General features: G+C 39.7%; 3 protein-coding genes across 3 annotated transcripts in view; 2 read left to right on the top strand and 1 right to left on the bottom strand.

Annotated features, from left to right (window-relative positions):
• The window catches only part of LOC148725291 (cationic amino acid transporter 2-like), a 6,182-nt gene extending 2,423 nt beyond the window's left edge, over positions 1–3,759 (top strand). Inside the window, exons 1-2 of the mRNA XM_022934109.2 lie at positions 1–2,268; positions 2,924–3,759. The exon at positions 1–2,268 is cut by the window's left edge and continues 2,423 nt beyond it. Coding sequence (XP_022789844.2) covers positions 663–2,268; positions 2,924–3,060 — 1,743 coding nt within the window. The 5' untranslated portion in view covers positions 1–662 and the 3' untranslated portion in view covers positions 3,061–3,759. The remainder of the gene's footprint in view (positions 2,269–2,923) is intronic.
• A 1,907-nt stretch (positions 3,760–5,666) lies between these two features.
• Positions 5,667–9,322, top strand: LOC148725290 (uncharacterized). The gene is made up of 3 exons (XM_088730980.1): positions 5,667–6,422; positions 7,012–7,145; positions 7,528–9,322. Exons 1-3 carry the CDS (start codon positions 6,129–6,131, stop codon positions 8,882–8,884), a joined length of 1,785 nt encoding a protein of 594 aa, XP_088587106.1. The 5' UTR covers positions 5,667–6,128; the 3' UTR covers positions 8,885–9,322.
• Positions 9,323–15,516: 6,194 nt separating this feature from the next.
• LOC111329401 (high affinity cationic amino acid transporter 1) lies at positions 15,517–18,674 on the bottom strand. The gene is made up of 2 exons (XM_022934103.2): positions 16,495–18,674; positions 15,517–16,167 (listed from the first exon to the last, which is right to left on the bottom strand). Exons 1-2 carry the CDS (start codon positions 18,293–18,295, stop codon positions 15,962–15,964), a joined length of 2,007 nt encoding a protein of 668 aa, XP_022789838.2. The 5' UTR covers positions 18,296–18,674; the 3' UTR covers positions 15,517–15,961.
• Between the last annotated feature and the right edge of the window lie 2,010 nt (positions 18,675–20,684).

Genomic DNA, 20,684 nt, shown 5'->3' with positions numbered 1-20,684 from the left:
ATTGATGTATACGATATGTGCAACACTATCCAAACTATAACGCGAATCGTCCACACGTGCTTGATCATTGACTCAGCTGCGCGCACATGAACCAGGAGTTGAAAACAATCGTAAATGTCAATATTCTGTTTCACATTTCAATGTTGCGTTAGAGAGAAAATTGACCTCGTTCTTTTTGACATTACCCATAAGGTACATTACTTTATTTACACGTGCCACATTCTAACTACCATGTTAAACTTCAAAGACCAACAATCCGTATAATCTACCTGTAACAACCTGTTATGACCGGTCAACCGATTGTGGCTCTTTTATCAAAATATAGTTTCTCCCAAAATCCTCAGAACAGGACAGGCATTTAAATACAATAGCTCAGCAGTTTCATTAAAGGATTGTTTCATTTAAGTGCTACTTTCTTACAGGCTGTGGTGCGCTTAAAGAGTAGGGAGAATTCAAAGACTGAGAATGTATTGATTTACCTGGCGCATTTGTAATCCCAAAGGCATTTGTTGGTCGTCAGAGTTGTGAGCACTAAAAAATCAGCCTACGGGTTACAAGATTCATCGAATTTGATATGCTTTTTCAATATGGAAATCCTTGAACACCAATTGCGTCTTTAAAATTTTAGGCTGTGTAGGGACCTTGTCTTTCCTGATTGAACAATGGGATGTCTTTGGCAGTTTTCACGGCGGAAGTTTATTTCTCTTGAGAAATTGGAGGAGACAAAACTCTCTCGATGTCTTTCACTTCTCGATCTTACCACTCTCGGCATCGGCTGTACTCTGGGAGCTGGTGTGTATGTAATTGCTTGTGAAATTGCTCGAGATGTAGCCGGGCCCGCAACGGTGATTTCATTTCTTATCGCTGGTATTGCCTCCGTCTTGTCAGGACTTTGTTACGCTGAATTTGGGGCTCGCGTGCCAAAGGCTGGATCAGCGTACATTTACAGTTATGTAACTGTTGGCGAGCTTGTAGCATTCATCATAGGTTGGAATCTTGTGATGGAATATATGATCGGGGCTGCCGCTATCGGTCGAGCTTGGAGTGCGTATTTCGATTCTATGATACATGACAAAGTTCGACTTTGGGTTTTAGAAAATATAGGACCGATAAGGATTGATGGACTCGGAGGGTACCCGGATTTTTTATCAGCAGGAATCATTTTTGTCTTGATGATTATTCAACTGTTTGGTGTAAAGAAATCCACCGTCTTCATTTTTGTTGTCACTTGCGTTAACATGATCGTAATCCTATTTATAATCGTCATGGGAATCACATTAGCCAGACCAGAGTATTGGTCGGATTTTATGCCGTACGGTCCCACAGGAGTATTAGCCGGTTCGGCCACAGCCTTTTTCGCTTTTGTTGGATTCGATGTTATTGCGACTGCCGGCGAAGAAGCGAAGAACCCTAGTAAGGCCATACCACTTTCCATTATGCTGGCGCTGACAGTTTGCTTCTTGGCATATTTTGGTGTTTCTGCGGCGGTAACATTAATCTGGCCTTATAACAAGTTAGATTATGGCGCGGCCTTACCTAAAGCTTTTGAACACCGAGGAGCAGATTTTGCAAAATACATCATTGCGGCTGGTGCTCTTTGTGGGATGACAGCTGCTATAAATGGAGGGCTTTTCCCTTTACCACGCTTACTGTATGCCATGGCTAGCGACGGATTAATTTTCAAGTGCTTTGCATGTGTTAGTAAAAGCACCGAGGTCCCTTTTGTAGGTACTCTTTTTTCAGGGATTCTTGCAGGTATTCTAGGAATGATCTTTGAACTGCAAGCCCTCGTAGAGATGATGTCCATAGGGACCCTGCAGGCATATACCATCGTCTCCACATCGGTTTTGATTCTCCGGTATCAACCTGGCACTATAGGCTTTGTTAAGAGCATTGAAGAGGAGCCCGAGTCGAGCTCTGAATTAAAGAAACCTCTGCAGGAACCAACAGAACGCTCTGGGAAAATTTCAAGATGGATAATATGGTTCCTTTTCTTTTACTTCTTTGGTCTTAGTGCGTTCTTCATCAATGGGCTCATTCCAATGTATGAAGGAGAATTATGGGCAGTTATTCTAGCCTTGTTGTTGGTCATAGCTTTTGTGGCTGCAGTCGCAATATTGTCTATGCAGCCGAAAAGTTTAACGTCATTACCTTTCAAAGTTCCCCTCGTCCCCGGCCTCCCTTTGTCATCAATGTTTATTAATATCTATTTGATGATGGAACTTAATCCAGCCACGTGGATGAGATTTGCTGTTTGGATGGCCATAGGTGTGTGCATTTTTTATTCTGCCATAAAAGAAAGGCATGCAATACGTGCATAAAAAGACTCTACCATGCTAATTACTGGTGAGAAGCTGAGGTGCTCCTTCATTGGGTGCCCTGATACAAAAACCAAATCGAAACAGCGAATACGGCAAAAAGTTAAATTCGCAAGAAGCTAAAAGAGTTCAAAGTTAGTACTTTAAAATCGATGCCAAGAGCGGGAAAACGCGCAATTTGCGATTGGTTTATTTAGTTTGGCATCCGATAATTTGAGAGAGTGGCGTTAGTTTTGCAGAGAGAAAGACTGAATTTTTCAGTTATTTATGTTAATTCGACATTTACTTGAAAGCATTTTTTAAATTCCTGATCCTAGTCTCCGTTTGCTGGGTACTTATAGTCCGACATATCAGCTAGTTCTTTGTAAAAAGTTTTCTAACTCGCTGGAACCCTCACTGAGGAAAAAGGGAATCACTTTGCTTAAAGGTCAACCTTACATAGTAAAGTTCTACAAGAAGAGGAATAATTATTAGGCACTAGGAGACCGGGTTATTTCTGAGATAAAAAAATATAACATGCATACTTTTACTTAGCTAACTACGGAACCAAATTCCTTTGAAATCATCAAAGAGTTGAACTGATATCAGCACTATCTACTCTACAGGTCTGTCCATTTACATTTTCTACGGCCTCCGACACAGCGTGGAAGGGAAGCGGCAACAAGAACAAGAGGGTTATGTTCCTTTGGACCAAATTGACGGTAAAAATGATCAAGACAAGGATGGCGAAACTTTGGAGTGAAGCAGTTAAAAATAATTATGAATCAACAAAATACCGAGATCATTATCTTAAAAGGTCTGCAGAACTTTAGGTTTTACAAAATTTTAAATTTCTTCGAATATCTGAAAATTTATTTGAAAAAATCTAAATAAAATATTGATACGAAACATTTCTTACGGAACACTAGATATAGTCAACTGTTTTAAAATTTTTCTGACGTTGTCATACCAACCATTCATTTGTTGTCTAACTTGTTTCAAAGCAAGACTAATACAAATCTTCCTTTCATGATAGAGAGCATGAAGTGAACATATCTCAAACACGTCTCATTCTTCAATGAAAGGCATATTCGATACTCTTTCTTTAGTTAAAATCTTTCCTGTAGTTGGACTTCGTAAACAAGCTATTACATTCCAACTGAGGAAGAATGTAAAAGGAGTTTAAGTAGTAAAAAACAAATTCCGGTAACCATGTTTTTACATTGTTTGTGAAAGAGTAATCAGGACTAGCTACAGAAACGAACTGCACGTTAAACATAACCGTAAACCCTGCTAAATTATTTGAAGAAGTAAAATAATTACACTGGTAATTATGAGATATAGTAAAAGAGCTAAAGAAGTCAGGAGATTCTTCAGGTCTTCGTCGAGCTACAGGCGTTATCGTGAAATATGTTATAATCATGACCGACCAATAAAGACAAATGATCCATTCATAATATTATATTAGATTCATGCTCTCTGTCCTGCCACGTTTTATTCAAATCCATGTTGTCCCGTATGAAAATTTATAGCTTTGCAGCTGCACTCGCTTATCCAGTCTCGTTTTGTGCATAAAACTTAAATTGATATTGACACCAATAACGTTCTTGAGATCTGCGTTCGTGGCTTTGAAGTGAAAATATGCGGAGGACAATATTCATCAACTGCTGCTTGTGTGCCACTAACTTGTACTTACTTCATTTTGACGTCATAAACGATCCACAACTGAACAGACACACGGAAACATAGAATCCACTTGACAAGTATGGATACTATTCTGCGATCTCGACTGGTATATTGCGACGTATCTACCTTGCCCCTTGTAGTTTCTTGGTACCCAAACTAGTGCTTACCAAGGTGAGATGCCACGGAAAACACATATATCGTGGAATATTTTCCGGTACGTCACAAACGACAGAAACGAACCATGACTGAAAAGATAATTTGGTTATATCAACTAAGTTGAAATTGTAAATTGGCCACCGTAACGAATAAAAATGCTAACGTTTCGAGCGTTAGCCCTTCGTCCTTCCCTCGAAACGTCAGCTTTTTTATTCGTTACGGTGGCCAATTTACAATTCCAACTTAGTTGATATAACCAAATTACCTTGTTACCCCCACCGACGCAGTACCACAGTTTCTTTAGAAACTCTCAGCCTATATTCATGACTGAAAAGACACACGCAAATATGAAATCCGTTTGATAAGTATGAGATACTATTCGAGTGGTATATGAAGGCATATCCCTTTTGCCTCTTGTCTTTTCTTGATGAGCACACTCGTGCGTACCAGGCTAATGTGCATACCAAGAAATACACATATTTCTTGAAATATTTCATGATATTCCACTTGAAAAAAAGCGTTGCACGACCAGGATACTGTGTACAAGGTAAAAACATCACTTCCTGCGATCCATTAAGATAAATTGAATAGTAAATGATTAAAACCCTTTTCACGTGAACTGAGAACTATGCAAAGCTCTTCTTTTTGTCTATGTTTCATACTTAACTGAGTCACTTGAAATTGACAATTTTCCTCAGAAATTTGCTTATTCAAACCAATATACCGAGCTAAAATACTATTATATCTGACTAATCTAATAATCTGTACTAAAACCTGACTGATATTTGTAAATTTGTGATGATTTACAGTATTGACTCAAACATGGTGTAAGATAAAAAGGCTAATCGTGATTTCATCAATTTTCGCTAAAACAAAAGAGAATGAAAGTAAATATAGTTAATTTGAACTCCTCCTATTGACGTAGGTTATGGGGCATTTTGTTATGGGTATTGCAGCATTTTGTATCAATGGTGAGCTGCACATTTCGTAGTAAGGACTGCAGCATTTTGCAATAATCGTCGGTCTACTCAAAATTGTAACAACATCTTGAAATAAATGACTTTGCCACAAAAACCAGAACACATACAATACTGTGCAAAAATAATGCAAACGATTATAGTCGAATATCGAGCTTTGTTCTTCCGAGATATTTCCGTTATATATCGGTAATATCTCGGTTTAACTGTTGAAATGTTTTGTGGGAATTGCTCAGTTATTAACTTGTAGTAAACGTTCGAGTAATACGTCCCTCTCTTCCTTAAAACACCAAACCCGATTCTCGACAAATCATCAATTAGAGATGGGAAACCGCAAATATCCTACTTGTGGAATAAGACTGTGCTACTCAGTAAAGTATAATATCCCAATTTGCTGCAGGATCTTGCAAAAAATTGCGTAGAATGCTGATTATTACAAAATGCAGCAATCCCTACTAAAAACCATATAACTCTCCTTTACTACAAAGCGCTGTAAAATACCCGGAATAAAATGCCGCAACCGTTCCGTCAATGGGAGGAGTCGAAATTAATTGCATCCGCATCAATTCAATTTTGTTCCAACGAAAATTGATGAAATTACAATGAGCCTTTTCATTCAGGTACAAAGACATAGTAAAGCTTTGTTTAAAAGATTCTATTCTGAAATGTAAAAAGTTCTCTTCTTGGCGGTCAAAATTTTATGTAATCTTATTTTCTTGGTGAACGATTTTCCATACATTTAGAACATCAAGAACTCCGTTCATTTCTCACGCCTACACAGCTGTGATTGAAACGTCATTTAAATCTCGTTGTTTTCTCTCAGATTAATATTCTGGGTCTTTGAATATTGACCTAAAGGTGCACCAAAGATGATGAGCAATCAAAAAAACCTACAACAAAAGAACGTTGCTATATAAGCTAATTAGCAGCGAACTAGCTCATTAGGAGAAAAAACTTCGTTCAGTTCAGTTTAATTTTACCTATTGTACATGTGACCAGATAATTTACAAAAATGATCTCCTTAGCTGAGACGAATGATACGGTATACGAAGGATACAGGAGTCCTGAGGCAGCTTCGTGGCAAGATTTCTTAGCAGTATCCCGAAATCAAATGGAGGAGAGAAACTTAAGAACAAGACTTGGGTCGATTGACCTCGAGGAGAAAAGAGTGCTACGGCGACTGCACTCAGAAACGAGATTGTTGAAAATCAAACAAGAACAACGCTTGGGACGTTCGACCTTTAGAAGAAATGGGATCATTGGAGGACAAATAAACAACTCAGGAAGTTCGACTCCTCGTTCACTGGTTTGTGAATTTTATACTTTTTTGACAGTTCTTTTTGTCACACCTTAAGAAAACTGACTAGAACCAGTAGAAATATAATGGATAACATTTGACTGGATTGGCTCCCGGTTTACTTGAGCCTTCGTCAACTGATTAAATGTTGTCAAATAAAAAGGGAACTTAAAGTCTAGGGTTACCAAGTGTGGGGCTTAATCAAACTGATGACCTATTAAGTTTAACCAAGTCATTGCAGCTATGATCCTAATTAGCGAGAAAACGTAAAAATATTCATTTTGATTTGTATTATAGTTCATATCTGGACAAAAGTTCGTAGTGTGTCAGTGTGAGTTCAAAATGCGTGGATGACCTAACCCTTGTGCAAAACCATCACGTTTCAACAATATTTTTTCAACCATAAAAGCGTTTTGTGAAACAGGTATTTTCGGGAACCGATATTGATCAGATGAGAGCATTTCTTATTTCTTTCCACAAAAGTTAAAACCAAATAAAATGAGAAATGTAGAAATTACCTGATCAAATTTTCATGTGTTTCGATTCGCGCACTTAAAATGGATGAACTGCACTCTACAGCCTTTGTTTCGTTCAATAGGGCACACCATGTCAGTTGGACTTCACGAAGTTGGAATTCAAGTCTGACAAACGACCGCAGAAGAATTCACCAGGAAGTACAAACGACGGACCTGCACCTTCAAGTTCTAACGAATTCGCCCAACCCTTCCCTTGGTCAGAGAACTGATTTTTACATATTTCCTAGAGAAATCATTTGGTTATATTTAGTCACACATATAACTACAGTTTGTGGGAGATACTGTGGCCTGATGGTTAGCGCGCTGAACTCGGCCCAGTCGGGCTGTACGAGTTCGAGACGTAGCAAGGTCAATGTGGTGTGTTTTTGGGGTGAACACTTTACTCTCACAATGCCTCTTTTCTCATCTCATCTAGCGGGTAGTAGTGATACTCCCAGTCGTTTTTTTCCACGGGAAAACGGGATGAGCTCCGGCATGGTGGACCACTTAACTCGAGTATAGACTTAATATTTTATAATTTCAGTGTAAGTATTTCCGTTAAAACTTTGGTTTCATTTTCACCTTTCCTTTCCATCTAGGCTACGAAATTTACCTTTGGTGAATGGTATTAAGTCAGCAGAGCCTGTAAAGATAACAGAGCTTATGAGTCCAACATCAAAGAACAAAGACCCAATTCCTGGCGATAGAAAACCTTCGTGGACTTCAACGATTCCTCTGCGTGGTCAGAACAAGTCCAAAGTGACGAAGTCAGTGGGCAATATTATTCGTCTCCATAGTGACGCAAAGTATGCACAGAACATCGCCGTACCAAGCGAAAAACCCAGTGGAACTCGTCTGAGATGGCAGACTTGGTACGGGCAGTCACCACCTCCATTGCAAACATTGCAACCACTCGCTCAAAGAAAACGTAGTTACTCTGATAATTCCTCTTCCGTGAGAAATCAAGCAACGAATTCTTGGAATGAAACTGTCACTATCACTGAGGATATCTCACACATCCAGAATGACGACCGTAAAGCCCAAGACTTTCCAGCGAACAAGTTTAATGGACCTAATAGGACGGCTTACCCTGTAGCTGAAGATGTACTGCCCAGAAATAGTCTTGCAGTGCCATACTTTCCATTGAGAAGTTCAAATTCAGCGAGTTCTCTGAAATCATTTAAAAGTCTCCCTCCAGTTTTCGAGGGTTGGGATGTCAAATCTGACACAACAGAAGAAGAGGTATCTGAAGAGGCCAAGGTCGGTTCAGTCGGCCTCAAGGAAAGCCTACAAAGTTCCGTGCTTCCTTCAGGTACAGCAGGTATGTTACGGCAGCGCCGAACCCGGACTCTAAGAAGGCAAGAAAGTGTAAGAGAAGAAGATTCAAGTCTCAGTTTACCAGGTAGCCAAACCCAAGATACTATACAGTCGCTCAGAGATGGCGAGGAAAGATCGGGTGTTTCTGGAAAGCTAGCAAATCAAGTTCAGTCTAGCCAAGGTCTAAAATCTATAAATTTGGTGAAGAACAGTTCCTTGGAAAGGAAAAGACTGTCTGTAGGATCTCTTTCTTTATCGCCAACAACGGGTCTAAGTTACAAAGAGGACGCTCGACAGAAAATTCCAAAGAAAAGGGAGAAAGGAAAAGAATGCGCCAATTCTAAATTAAAAGAAGTCCTCGAAAAGGATACTGAAAGTAAGAAGGAGGATGTCACCCCACCAATCGATAAGTCAAACTGGTTAAAAGCACTGCACAAGGTCTTCAATGTAAACATGTTTTTGAACGGCATGACTGCTCTGCAGGAGAAACGGGAGCTCGATCGTTTGGCTACAGAGAAGAAGAAAGCTGCTGCGGAACAATTATTCGAAGAACTGAAGCACTGCAGATACCTTAGGATGCCATCTAAGGAAGATGACGAACAATCCGATTGTGTATCGTGGGTATTTGACAAAAACTGAAGGCTGAGTATCTATTGAGCAGTGTAACTGTAGGAAGCAGAGTCCTTCTTTAAAAAACTGTTCGTGGAGAAAGTTTGGGAAACCAAAGATATGTAACTTGTATGAATATCGTATATCAGGCAAATTGGCATTCAGTAATTTTGCTCAGTATGGGATAATCATTGTGCCCAAGTAAAATTAAAGGTTAAGTTTACTTGTATTTTAAAAGGTTTTCCAATTGCTCTTTGGAAACTTTGACTAGGCGATACTCCGGCTTTTGTTCGGGAAATTTCCCTGACTGCAACGTTCTCCAGTTAGAGCTCGGGAGTGACATTTGTTGGTCTAGCTAGCTAGTATAATTTCCAGGTGAGGGGTGGTTCTGAAAAGAATGTCGCAGGTTACAAAATCAATACAAAGAATCGTGATGGATAAACCTCCGATGATAACTTTCGATCTTCTTTTTAAAATAGTTTAAGTGGCCAGGATACTTTGAACTAGCAAGATGTATACAGAACCATCACGGCTCTAAAAATAAAGTAACAAATCGACAATGCATAAACGTGGTATGTACTCTTATCAATAACGATATTTGTCGTCACAGTGGTCGAAATGTTGTGGACTCACGAGGCACAGCCTCGCGTGTCCAAGGCAGTCATTTTGGTAAACAGTAGCTTAGCGTAACTTCAATATGCTGCGAAATAGATAATTAATGGCTAAATTAATCAACTACAACCTACTCCAGCTCGTTCAATTCGCTAATGAGTCGTTTTTGATATTTTTAAAAACTTGATTACATAAATAATGGTTTTCTTTTTTGCAGCCAATGAGCTTCAAACAAATAACAAGCATAATGACCGCTCATCCATCACATCCGCCCTAACACGAGCAGGTGAAAAGAGTAATAAGCCAAAACCATTGTTTATAACTTCTTAACAGAAACGAGCAAAGTGTTAGTGCTGCTCTTTGTTTTCAGTCCCGAAGAGTAACTCTTGTCAATTCTTCGTTGCAACTTTAAACTGCTATGGATGAGAAAACTCAACGACAAATGCCTGCGTTTTCGGACAATGATGAAGAGAGATTAAAACCTATTTACGCACAAGACGAAACAGCGAAATTCTCAAAGCCAGCAAATATGTTTGAAAAGCTTAGGAATAGAAGAAATGAGAGAAATGCAAATCAGCAGGGAGCAAGTGTGCAGGTTTGTCATTAATGACATTGCTGACATCGATCATTTTTGCTAAACTAGTTAAGACAGAGCAGTAGACTTTAAGAGACACCAAACTTAGAGTAAATTCTGTGACAGCAGAACATTGACAACATTGGCATTTGTCCCCGTTTCGTAGTGCGTCCTCACCCTTCACAAACGAGACCTTTGATTGTAGAAAACAAGTGGAGTAAACTTTCAGACTAGGGGGTCAGTGAAAGTTTTTATCTGAATTCATGATCTCATAATCGCGCGTGGCAGTCAAACAAAACAAGTTAGCTTGACACTAGCTCAAAAAATTTCTGTCTCTTTGGGTTGACAATTTACCAATTTTTCTTTCAGTCTAGTGAAAAATGCTCTGAATGCCCTTTTTAGGGAGTGCACCGTTTCTGATTATCTTATGATAAGGCGTAAACTGCAAGCTCTACTGTTATTTTATCAACTCGTCAAGACGCTATAAATCTTACTAAGCAGAGTATTGTGTGCCGCTATACAAAACAGTTGGGTTTGTGAAAAAAAGACCAGTGAAAATTAAACCACTGAAGTTTTTAGTTTTAATTGTTACTTCTAAACTATTATTCCTCGCCGCCACAAAAATCGGTAAACCCAAGAAAACACCTCTGTAATTGTTGTTCTCAGATTCCGACATGTTTAATATGCTTACTCAAAAGACATCTCATTGACGCGCTATTACAAAAGATTTTCCTTGAATATTTACCCGAAGCTAACATCTTGATAGCCTGTTCATGACCTATAATTGACACTTTAAGCGAAGTTAACTGAGCACTGGGCTGTCCAACATGTCACTCTGATTAAAGCAGTGGTTATTTTTGTTGTTGTTGTTGTTATAAAGCAGAAGTAATTTGAAAATGAAAGATAAAACATGAACTATCTCACCGCCAATCTAATAAATTCGATATTTAAGTGTGTGGGCTCAAATTAGTTTTCCTACATATTGTCAAGGTGTATTTACTTGCCCCAATCGCACAATGCACACAAATCGTCATGAAATCTAAGTTCCATTGTCGCTTCCAGCCCAAATTAACTACTCAAAAGCGTGCGTGAATGGAGAAAAACGGACCAGTTGTGCTCACTAGTGTTAAAGATTGTTTTTATTGATAGTAAGCCCATTAGCTAATGAAGGATTAGCTGGTAGTCTGCTTGGCGCCTGCAGAAAAAAAGGAAATGATTCCTACTCAAAAACACTGAAAAGAGATTACAATTGTCTTAATAACATCAATAGCTTAATTATAGGGAAAACACGAATGCTTTATTGCTGAAATAAAAGGATTTAGGAAGTCATTATGTTCACATGGAAGGACGATACGAACTTTTGGCTTAATTGAACGAGATGCTGTGCACGTTTTTGATATGAACACAGCACCTGATTAACCTTTATGCCCTAATATCAGTGTGCGTATTCTTCATACTAGTCTCTAAACATTTCGTAAGGGGCAGACAATGAGAATTTGAGTCAAGTCTAGAGCTTAGTTTAGCTTTAGTTACTGATCATTTCCTTCATTCTCGTGATCTTGATGTTTGATTCTTGATGTTTGATTCAGAGGTGATTTGGGGAATATTAGATGGTAGTCACTCAAAGGGTTCGATTCTTGGACTATATAGTAAAAGTGCCTACTTTCAAACGGAAAATATTTACTAATACTATTACCCAACTGCAGGCATTCCTGCTTTCACAATGAGTAAACAGTTTTCGACATGATTAGAAAATGACAGCGATAATAGATAGACCAGCACGTATTGCACATATGGTTCATTTTGAACTGTTCGGGAAGGAATTAGCACAATACAATTTTGCCAAATTCATTTTCCATTCTGGGGGATTCAACAAAATGAAAAATCTGATTAAGGTCCTGGAGAAGGAAATTAAAATTAGTTTCCACCAGGGCTGGATGGGTGGTACGCATCTTTTTTTAATTGGGAACAGCCAGTATTTTCCACATATTTATCTAAAGCCGGCTCAGTGGTTTTGATATAAAGAATTTAACTAAATGATAAAGGAGCTAAGCAACCTTAAGTTGAACAAAGTTAAAAGCGGTTCAATAGCCAATTCAAACTTGGGAATGCATTAATCAATGTCAACGCACGGAAGGAGTAAGAACTTGGATTGAAGACAAACCAGAGCTACTCACGATACACCCGTGGGCAACCCTGTCCTGTTGAGTGTATTTGGGTAACAGATAACTGTACAAATATGCAAACCATCTTCGTATGGAATGAATTCTTTGTTCTATTTTTAACATCTTGAGTTTCCCTATGTACCGCGAACACTTAAGTACTAAACATTCGCTTCTCTATATCTTACCAGCAAGAAACTTCTTCTCCATTAAGAATATTGAAGAACACATTGCAACGTGGGAAGCCTGAAAGGATCAGCACAACAGGTCATTCTGACACTTCTCCAACTCAGGCAAAATCAAAGTAGGTTAAATTCTGGTTGATGATGTACTTTCTGAGGCCTGAAAAATTCTTCCCTAAAGGTTCTGAGCAAACTGGTTTTTTTTTTAATTTTTTTTATTAGAACTCTAAGCAATTCACCCGATGAACAAGCTGCTGAAAGTCAGAGTCTCAACCAATCTCTCTCAGTACCATCTATAACAGTCTCAAGAGAGATAAAGGAGTCCATTCCAGCCAATCATCTTAAAGGAAACCCTCAGAAAATGGAAGAAAAAGAGAACCTCCGTGTTCCCACCCGGTCCATCTACAAAGTTGTGGAGGAAAATCTCGTGATGAAGCGGGAAGCCGTTGGTCATGTAGGTACTCCAGTAATATTTAGGGCACCTGACAATGTACAATTAAGTACCAGTCCTCAATTTCTGCGGGCAATGAACCCAGTGGCTTGCTTTACCAAACTTCCAGGGAACACAAATGCTTCTACTGTTCCTCACAGCAAAAACTTCAACGCGGCTGTGAGTCAACCGTTCAGAAAAGTAGCAATAACTTCGGGTGCGCTTGATTCAGCGGTGGAAAGAGGCAACATGATTATGACTAAAGAGAACCTGAAAATTACATCATATTTGGAACAAATGGTTGCAAAGGAGAAAGAAGTGCTAACTTCAGCAAAACAACAAGGAAGCCCTGTTATTCGGCGAGCAAAAAGCCTCTCGTGCTTAAGCAAAGAACCAAACAGTCCTACCGATGTCAGGATCGTCGATAACTTGAAAGTCTCCACGCATTCCAAAAGTACACAATTGGTGAAAGTGGATATTGCTGATATGGTCAGCAAAGGGAAGGAAGGACAGAAAGAAGTGCCCAAAGGACCTAGAAGTCTACACTTAAAAAGGGTTAATACAGTCACTGCCGTGGTTGATTGCTGGCGGAAAAACAAAAAAGAGACGTTTACAGTGTCCACAAGTCCACAATTAAGGAGGGCCCATAAACTCAACGCCATGGTTGACTCTGGAGATAAACGATCGGAGAGAGAGATTCCCATAGGGGCCAGAAGCCCAAAATTGAAGAAGGCCGATACACTTCAGGCTTTATTTGATTCTGGGGAGAAAGGTTATAAAGAGATAAACAAAGACCCTAGGTTATCAACTTCACAATTAAAGCGGGCTGATATACCAAATATTAAGATTGACACTAGGAAGAAGAGCGAAAAAGAGATACACATAGAGCCAAGAAGTCCACGCTCAAAGAGAACCAAGACAGTTAAAGTTATTGTTGACAATGGGAAAAATCGGGGAAAAGAGAAGCACGCTACGTCAAGTTGCTTCCAATTGAAGGAGACGATTACGCCCGGTGGTGTGGTCTCCTCGGTGGAGGAAGAAGAAAACGAGACCAGCTCAGCGCCCAGAAATTCAGGGTTGAAAAGGACCGATACACCAAGTGGTATGATTTACTCTGAAGAGGAATTACAAAATGAAACGCAAGCAGATATTTTGAAAGCCCAAAAACAAGAACAGTTATTTCCGAATGAAGCGAAATTACTTGTCTCTGATGGGTCTTCAGGTAATTCCCTGACTCCATCATCACCAAAACTGCAGTCAACTTCTCGAACCCCTCCTCTCCAACCAGAGCGAAACTCGTCTGGTTCAACCATCATCTCAAATGATGCTAACTGTTTGGACAACAGTAAAAAAATTTACAGAAGCAAATTGAACAGGGCTAGGGTATGCGCAAGGCTTGTGGCCTTTAACCCATGGGTTGACGAGCATAGCAATTTGAAAGAACAGAGCTCAGGCTGCATAGGAATTTACAAGGTTAATAGGAGCCAAAGCTTTTTAGAACCTGCGGCAGAAAAGTTAGGAAGAGAAAACAATAATGATCCTAAAAAGGGAACCACAGGGCAAAAAAATCACAATAGGATTAACTTTGCTGAAGTATGTGATCACGTGCCACTTTCATCTAGTCAAAAGCAAACTCGACATCTTCTGTCAATTGATGATGTTCCACTCCAACGTAGATCCACAGGTGATATTCATCAAGCTTTACAAACTTGCTCAAAGGTGTTAGAACCATTGTGGGACCCTTTCGAGGTGGCAGAAAGTGCAATGGATTTTAAAATCAACCCGCCGAATGAAACGTCGAAAGAGCAAGGCTCCGATACCCAAATGACCCTTTCGCCTTGTGTAGACAGACGAATCGCCAACAGGACTCGCGCATCATCCATGTCAAACGTTTGCGAGGCCTCGGAAGACAAAATGTTTGCTGGTAATTTAACAGCCTTTACCCTAAAAACACAACTTTCAGCATTCCACAAGCCAGTCAAATTTCGAGAAATAAAGGAGCCTCTGAAAAAGTCGAAGTGGTTTCATGCCCTATCTCAAATTTGTTCTGATGGCGACTTAAGCACTGCCATGTTCGAAATACAAAAACAACAAGAACGAGAAAAAGCTGTTGGAGAAAAGCAACCGTCTATGGCGGCTTCTTTCGAAGAAATCAGACGTTGTAGGTATTTGAGGATACCAGAACATTATCAGGTTAAAAGAGAGGCATTTCAACATTCCTCAGGTTATGTTGATTCTCGTAAGTGATTGCAACAGTTGATTAGCTTGATGCAAATGCTGTTAAAAGAAAAGAACATCTTAAAGTTTCCTTGAAAAAGTTCCAGGTCTTCAGGAAGAATGGAAGAAAATAGTCTCAGAATTGCCAGCTGCCTACTTATTCTCCTTCCGAAGTTTAGATTTGTCCGTCAATTGTCTTTCTCTCATCCTCATTCGTGGGATTAAAAAACTCTTCCTTCCAGAAACATGATCACGAGACGCATGTCTCGCTTGCTTGATTTTTTTCTTAAATGCTGGTTTAGGAAATGGTTTACTCATGTCATTATTATTCAAGCAAGTGGAGCCTCACTTTTGAGGACTATTACAGAGCCTAATAAATTAGTTATAACTGGCAGTGAGCCCTCTTTGGCCAAGTACTCTCATGGGTCATTACAGCGCAAATGATGCATTGTTCCTCACACCAACTTTATGATAACAATAAAATGTCACGTACAAAAAGCCCTTTATTCACTTAGCTTACACTTTCAATAAAATCAAATTAATGTCCATTTTACGCATGCGGTCGTTACGTAGTCATATTAATCGATATTTTACCTGTGCGTTGCGCCAAAGTGATACTGCAACTAGTTGAGTATCAGAATGGTGTGATCACAATGCGAAATTAGATCGTGTGGGTGTTTCCCAGGCTGGCAAGGGAAGACTTGGTTGAATAATTATGAAGTGATGGCACAAAGCACGCACATTTCGTTGAAGAGTGAGAGAACGAAAAAGGAGTGGGGGGATCATGCCTCAAAATCGCCGCCAATCTGACCTCATATAATTTCCTTTCCGACCAAACACTTCCTCGTGACTCCTCCAGCTTTCCGTCCAGATATAATGCAGCATTAATCTTCATTCAAGAGACACGAAGTTTTACCGATAACTGTATATTTACAAGCTGTCCCATTTAAACGGACTAGGTGGAACATCCTCCATATCGTCCCTATGAGCTGGAATCGTTTCCATCTCATATTCAATGTCCATGCTATCAAGGTTTTCTGCTAACAGAACCTGCCTGTCAAATGATCTTTGTCCCTGAAGCATTCTGTTTCTCTCGCGACTGTTCCAAACACTATACCCGAAATACAACAGCACACCTGTTTATGAGATAAGGGAGAACTTAATGACTTTGACTGCAGAAAGACAAATGATAACATACAGAAGGATGGTAGATTCTTTTAAATAAAAAAAAAGAGCTAATCATTGTCACTCTAATGCTAAGTCTTCGTTATTCGACGAGATTTAATTATGTGGTGTCGCTATTTAGTTCTATTTATGAAGTATGAGGGTTATCTGCTATTGGTGCGTTTTGGCAAGCCCTCATCGGTGCATTACGGTCCTTATGATTATTCTGACCACTAGATAGCCGGAAGATTTGTTGCTTGATCGATAACTAATCATTATAATTTTCATGAAGTACCTACCTAAGCCCATCCAAATTCCAAAACGGATCCATGTCAACCGGGAGAGCTTCAGCATGAGAAACACATTGAAAAAGATGGCGAGCATTGGAAGAGCCGGCACAAACGGCGCCCTGAATGAAATCTTCTTGGTGTTTTGAGGTTGTAGACAAATCACAACTATAGCAAATAAAATCAGGATCCCGAAAATAACAAGAAACATCAGAATCACGTAGCTTCGTCTTTGTAAGGCATCCAGACCATAGACTATTGCAGCACAGAACCCAATGAACGAGAAAAACATCAGAGTTACTGCCCACTGCACAATACGCAAGCTCTGTGCTGTTGGTCCTCTCCTTGGTTTATTTTGTAAAAATTGTTTCGTGTTTCCTCTGTCAGATTTTGTCAATTCTTTCGAACATAAACCTTTGTTTAAATACTCCCTACGGCTGTTCGCAGCATTTGGAGAGGGGGTCATTCTATTTGTAGCTATTTCGTAGTCCCATTCGTCTGTAATATAATCAGGTGAAGAAAGTTTTTCACAGGCGTCTTGCTCTGGTTCTGCAAAGCGCAATAGGTATGTCGAAGGTACCTCAGTAGCATCTGGTTGATAACGAAGGATCAAAACACAAAGAGACACTAGAGTGTATGCGAGTAATGTCCCAATGGACATCATTTCAACTAGCTCATTTAAATCAAACAACAACGAAATGAAGGCTGTCAGAAGCCCTGGGTATACTGTGGCAATCACAGGAACCTCAGTTCGTGGGTTCACTTTCGCTAACGATTTAAAGAGCAATCCATCTGACGCCATGGCATAAATGATCCTAGGCAAAGGAAATTGAGAGCCTAAAAGACTCGAGGATAGGCCACAAACAGCCCCTATACCAATGACGTATTTAGCGAGAGGAAATCCTCTTTGGACGAATGCGTTAGGAATTGGCGAAAGTTTATCGAGCTGATCGAAAGGAACCATCAAAGTAATTACAGCAGAGACTCCAAAATAACACACAAATATGACTACTAGGGATACAACTATAGCAACTGGTATAGATTTAGGCGCGTTTTTGGCTTCTTCACCCGTCGTGGCGATGATATCGAAGCCAACATAAGCGTAAAAGCATGTCGCTGCTCCACTCAACACTCCCGAGGCTCCATATGGAAAGAAACCCTGTCCTTCTGTCCAGTTTTTTGTATCAACGAAATACATGCCTGCTACCACAACAAACAACACAACCAAAACGTTTAAAATGTTGAAAATAGTACTGAACGTTGACGATTGTTTGACACCAATAGCCAATACGATTGTTACGATGATGGTAACGATGAAAGATACGAAGTCAGGATAGGTGCCTAGACCCGGGGTATTTATCTCTCCAATGTAAGTCAGCGTAAAATTCCTTATCACATTTCCAATCACATAATCAAAGCAAGCGCTTAACGCCCGTGCATCTGCGGCAGTACCGATCATGTATTCGAGAATCAAATTCCAGCCTATTATAAAGGCCCATATTTCACCAACAGTGACATAACTGTAGGCGTAAGCCGAACCAGTAGTTCTGGGTACACGCGCGCCGAATTCAGCATAACATAGACCCGAGAGGATAGATGTAACGGCCGCCAGAGCGAATGATATTATCACTGCCGGTCCCGCAATACTAGCAGCAACTTGTCCCGAGACAACATAAATTCCTGCACCCAGTGTTGCCCCAATCCCGAGAGATGTCAAATCCCACGTTGTAAGACATTTTGACAACTCGGTGTTTGTTTTCTCCTCGCGAGTAATTCTTTTCCTTCTAGTCAAGCAACGTAACAAGTCAGCCATTTAAGAAACGCCCGAATAAATTTACTGTGTTGATATAGTCTGCGAAACCAGTTAGTCTCGTCGACTCTTCCTTTATCGACGAAACTTCTTCTCTTTGCCAAGCCCAAAGAAAGAGATTTATCTTCAAGACGAGTCCTTCTTTCAGTTTCGACGGGTCGCTTCTCAAATTGGACTCGCACAGGGTTTGAACAGTTACAAATTTAACTGGATCATCTCATTCACGACACTAGTTTAAATTTTTCTGTTTAAGAGTATTTTGCTCATGCGCAGTGTGGACAAACACCTGTTGAAAGCTAAATACAGGACGCGCCCTAGGTCAAAATTGTTATGAATATTTGATTAACCTATCATTCGACTCCTTATGTCACATTAGTCTCATTTAAACAAATCCACTTGTTTTTCCGCTCGTTTCCCTCAACCAAAATATTTTATAACCTAAACCTTGAATAGATAAAAAAGAGCATTATAGAGAGCTGAAGGGACGTTTGCAGGTACCCTAGCGTTTTACGGGTCTTTCAAGCCTCTTTCATAAATCGAATGGGGAACGACTAATGTTCAAAGGAATTACTAAATAACTCCACAGGACATACAAGAGAAAAAAGCCACAAAACATTCAGCGAAATTGGAAGTCCAAGTAAATAAGTAAAATTGATTTTGGTGACAAGTTTCACATGGATCACACGGTTTAAACACGTCAATTTGACTTTTGTCCAAATGCGTGGTTGTTGTGTCATAAGAAACACTAAAATTCATGCTACATGTATTTTGCACGCTTCTAGCCGCAGGTTCATTGAAAATAATTTAACCTAGGAGGATCATAGTTCACATAAAGACATGTTTGTTTGACGTTCGTGTTTTAAACAAAGCTACTAATCAGGACCATCTCATCATTAAAGCCGGTTTGTTCACATTAGCTAGTGTCATTGATTTCTTCCCTTTTCAATGCACAAACTGGAAAAAAACAGTACGTGGAACGTTTAACGTTGAACGTTTCATTTGCGGCTCCGCTCAGCATTCAGTTAAATGGACACCAGCCAAAGCATATCGGGGGTGGGGGAGGTAAGGGCAATGTAAAATTTTCTGGGAGAAGAATATGCCATTATAGTCCAGCGAGGGTAGTAAAGGTCTTACTCGTTTTTTCCAGCTGATGGCCCGTAGGCTCTAGAAAACACATTTTAAAGTTTTTAAAAATCGCTTAAAATGTATTCAGTGAAGTACTAAGTTAAATGGTTGCCAATTGTGCAGGGAAATGTGATTGAAAAAAAAGTTATTACGAAGCTGTTACCTCTGATAATTTCATTCGCAAAGTTGAATCTCTGATAACTTTTTTCTTTTTAAATCAATCATTCGTATCCTGGCCAACTTTATCGCTTTCACCTGGGCACGCACAGGTCATGGTACGAAAGAAAGATTGGAAAGCCCTGAAGCCTTCCCGAGGGTGATTTTCATTTTGTGTTGGGCTTTCTTTGCATATTACAACTCAGTTAAATAAACATGCAATTTGCTACCTCGAAGGTAAAAAAAAAATGACTATGTTTTGTAAGTGGGAACCCTTTCATTTCAATATCAGACACAAACGAAACAAAAATTGCCCATTAAATTCGGAGGAACGCGCCTTCATTAAGAAATTATACACCAGAGTGGGATTTTGAAAATAATGTTCGACTCAAGTACAGGACTCTAGGTCTGTTGTCTTTGTTTCCCTTTAAACAAAAGGGAAACAAGGAAAATGAATGCAGCCTCTTGATTCGTTCTTTTTCTATCGAACAACGAACAACTTTAAAAACAAAATTTAGAGACAAAGGAAGAGATGCAAAAAAAAATCCACTAAATTCCAAAAAAAAGGGTTGCAGTCATTCAACTCCTAACCGATCAATTTCTACAAATGAATAAAGGCTGATAGTTTCGAAAGAAACTGTTTGGGGCTGCGTCGGTGGGAGTAACGAAATAATTTGGATATATCAACAAAGTTGAAATGGTAAATTGGCCACCGTAATGATTACAAAAGCTGACGTTTCGAGCGTTAGCCCTTCGTCGGAGCGAATAGAGGAATTGTGGGTTGTGTGTGCTTTTAAAGGCAGAAAATGGAGCTACGTTATTGGTGGGTGCATGGCAACGAGAAAAACATGAATAAATTAGTGGAATGAAAAGCGTTCATTGATCCCTGTGGGATTTAGACTGCCGGTTTCAAAGATGAGCTTTTGTTCAAGATTTTTACGGCTCTCCGTGCCACCTAAGTGCAAGGACTGGTTTCGATGTGTCCTTGTCATTCCTTTCCACGTCTCGAAGGTGTTCTCGGAATCGGTCACCTAGTCTTCTGCCTGTTTCGCCGATGTATATCTTTTTGCAATAAGTGCAAGTTATGCAATAGATTACATTAGCGGAGGTG

This window comes from Stylophora pistillata, chromosome 8, assembly GCF_964205215.1.
Source record: "Stylophora pistillata chromosome 8, jaStyPist1.2, whole genome shotgun sequence".
Lineage (NCBI taxonomy): Eukaryota > Metazoa > Cnidaria > Anthozoa > Scleractinia > Pocilloporidae > Stylophora > Stylophora pistillata.
The sequence above is the reverse complement of the archived record's forward strand: the minus strand, read 5'-3'. Positions and strand labels throughout refer to the sequence as shown.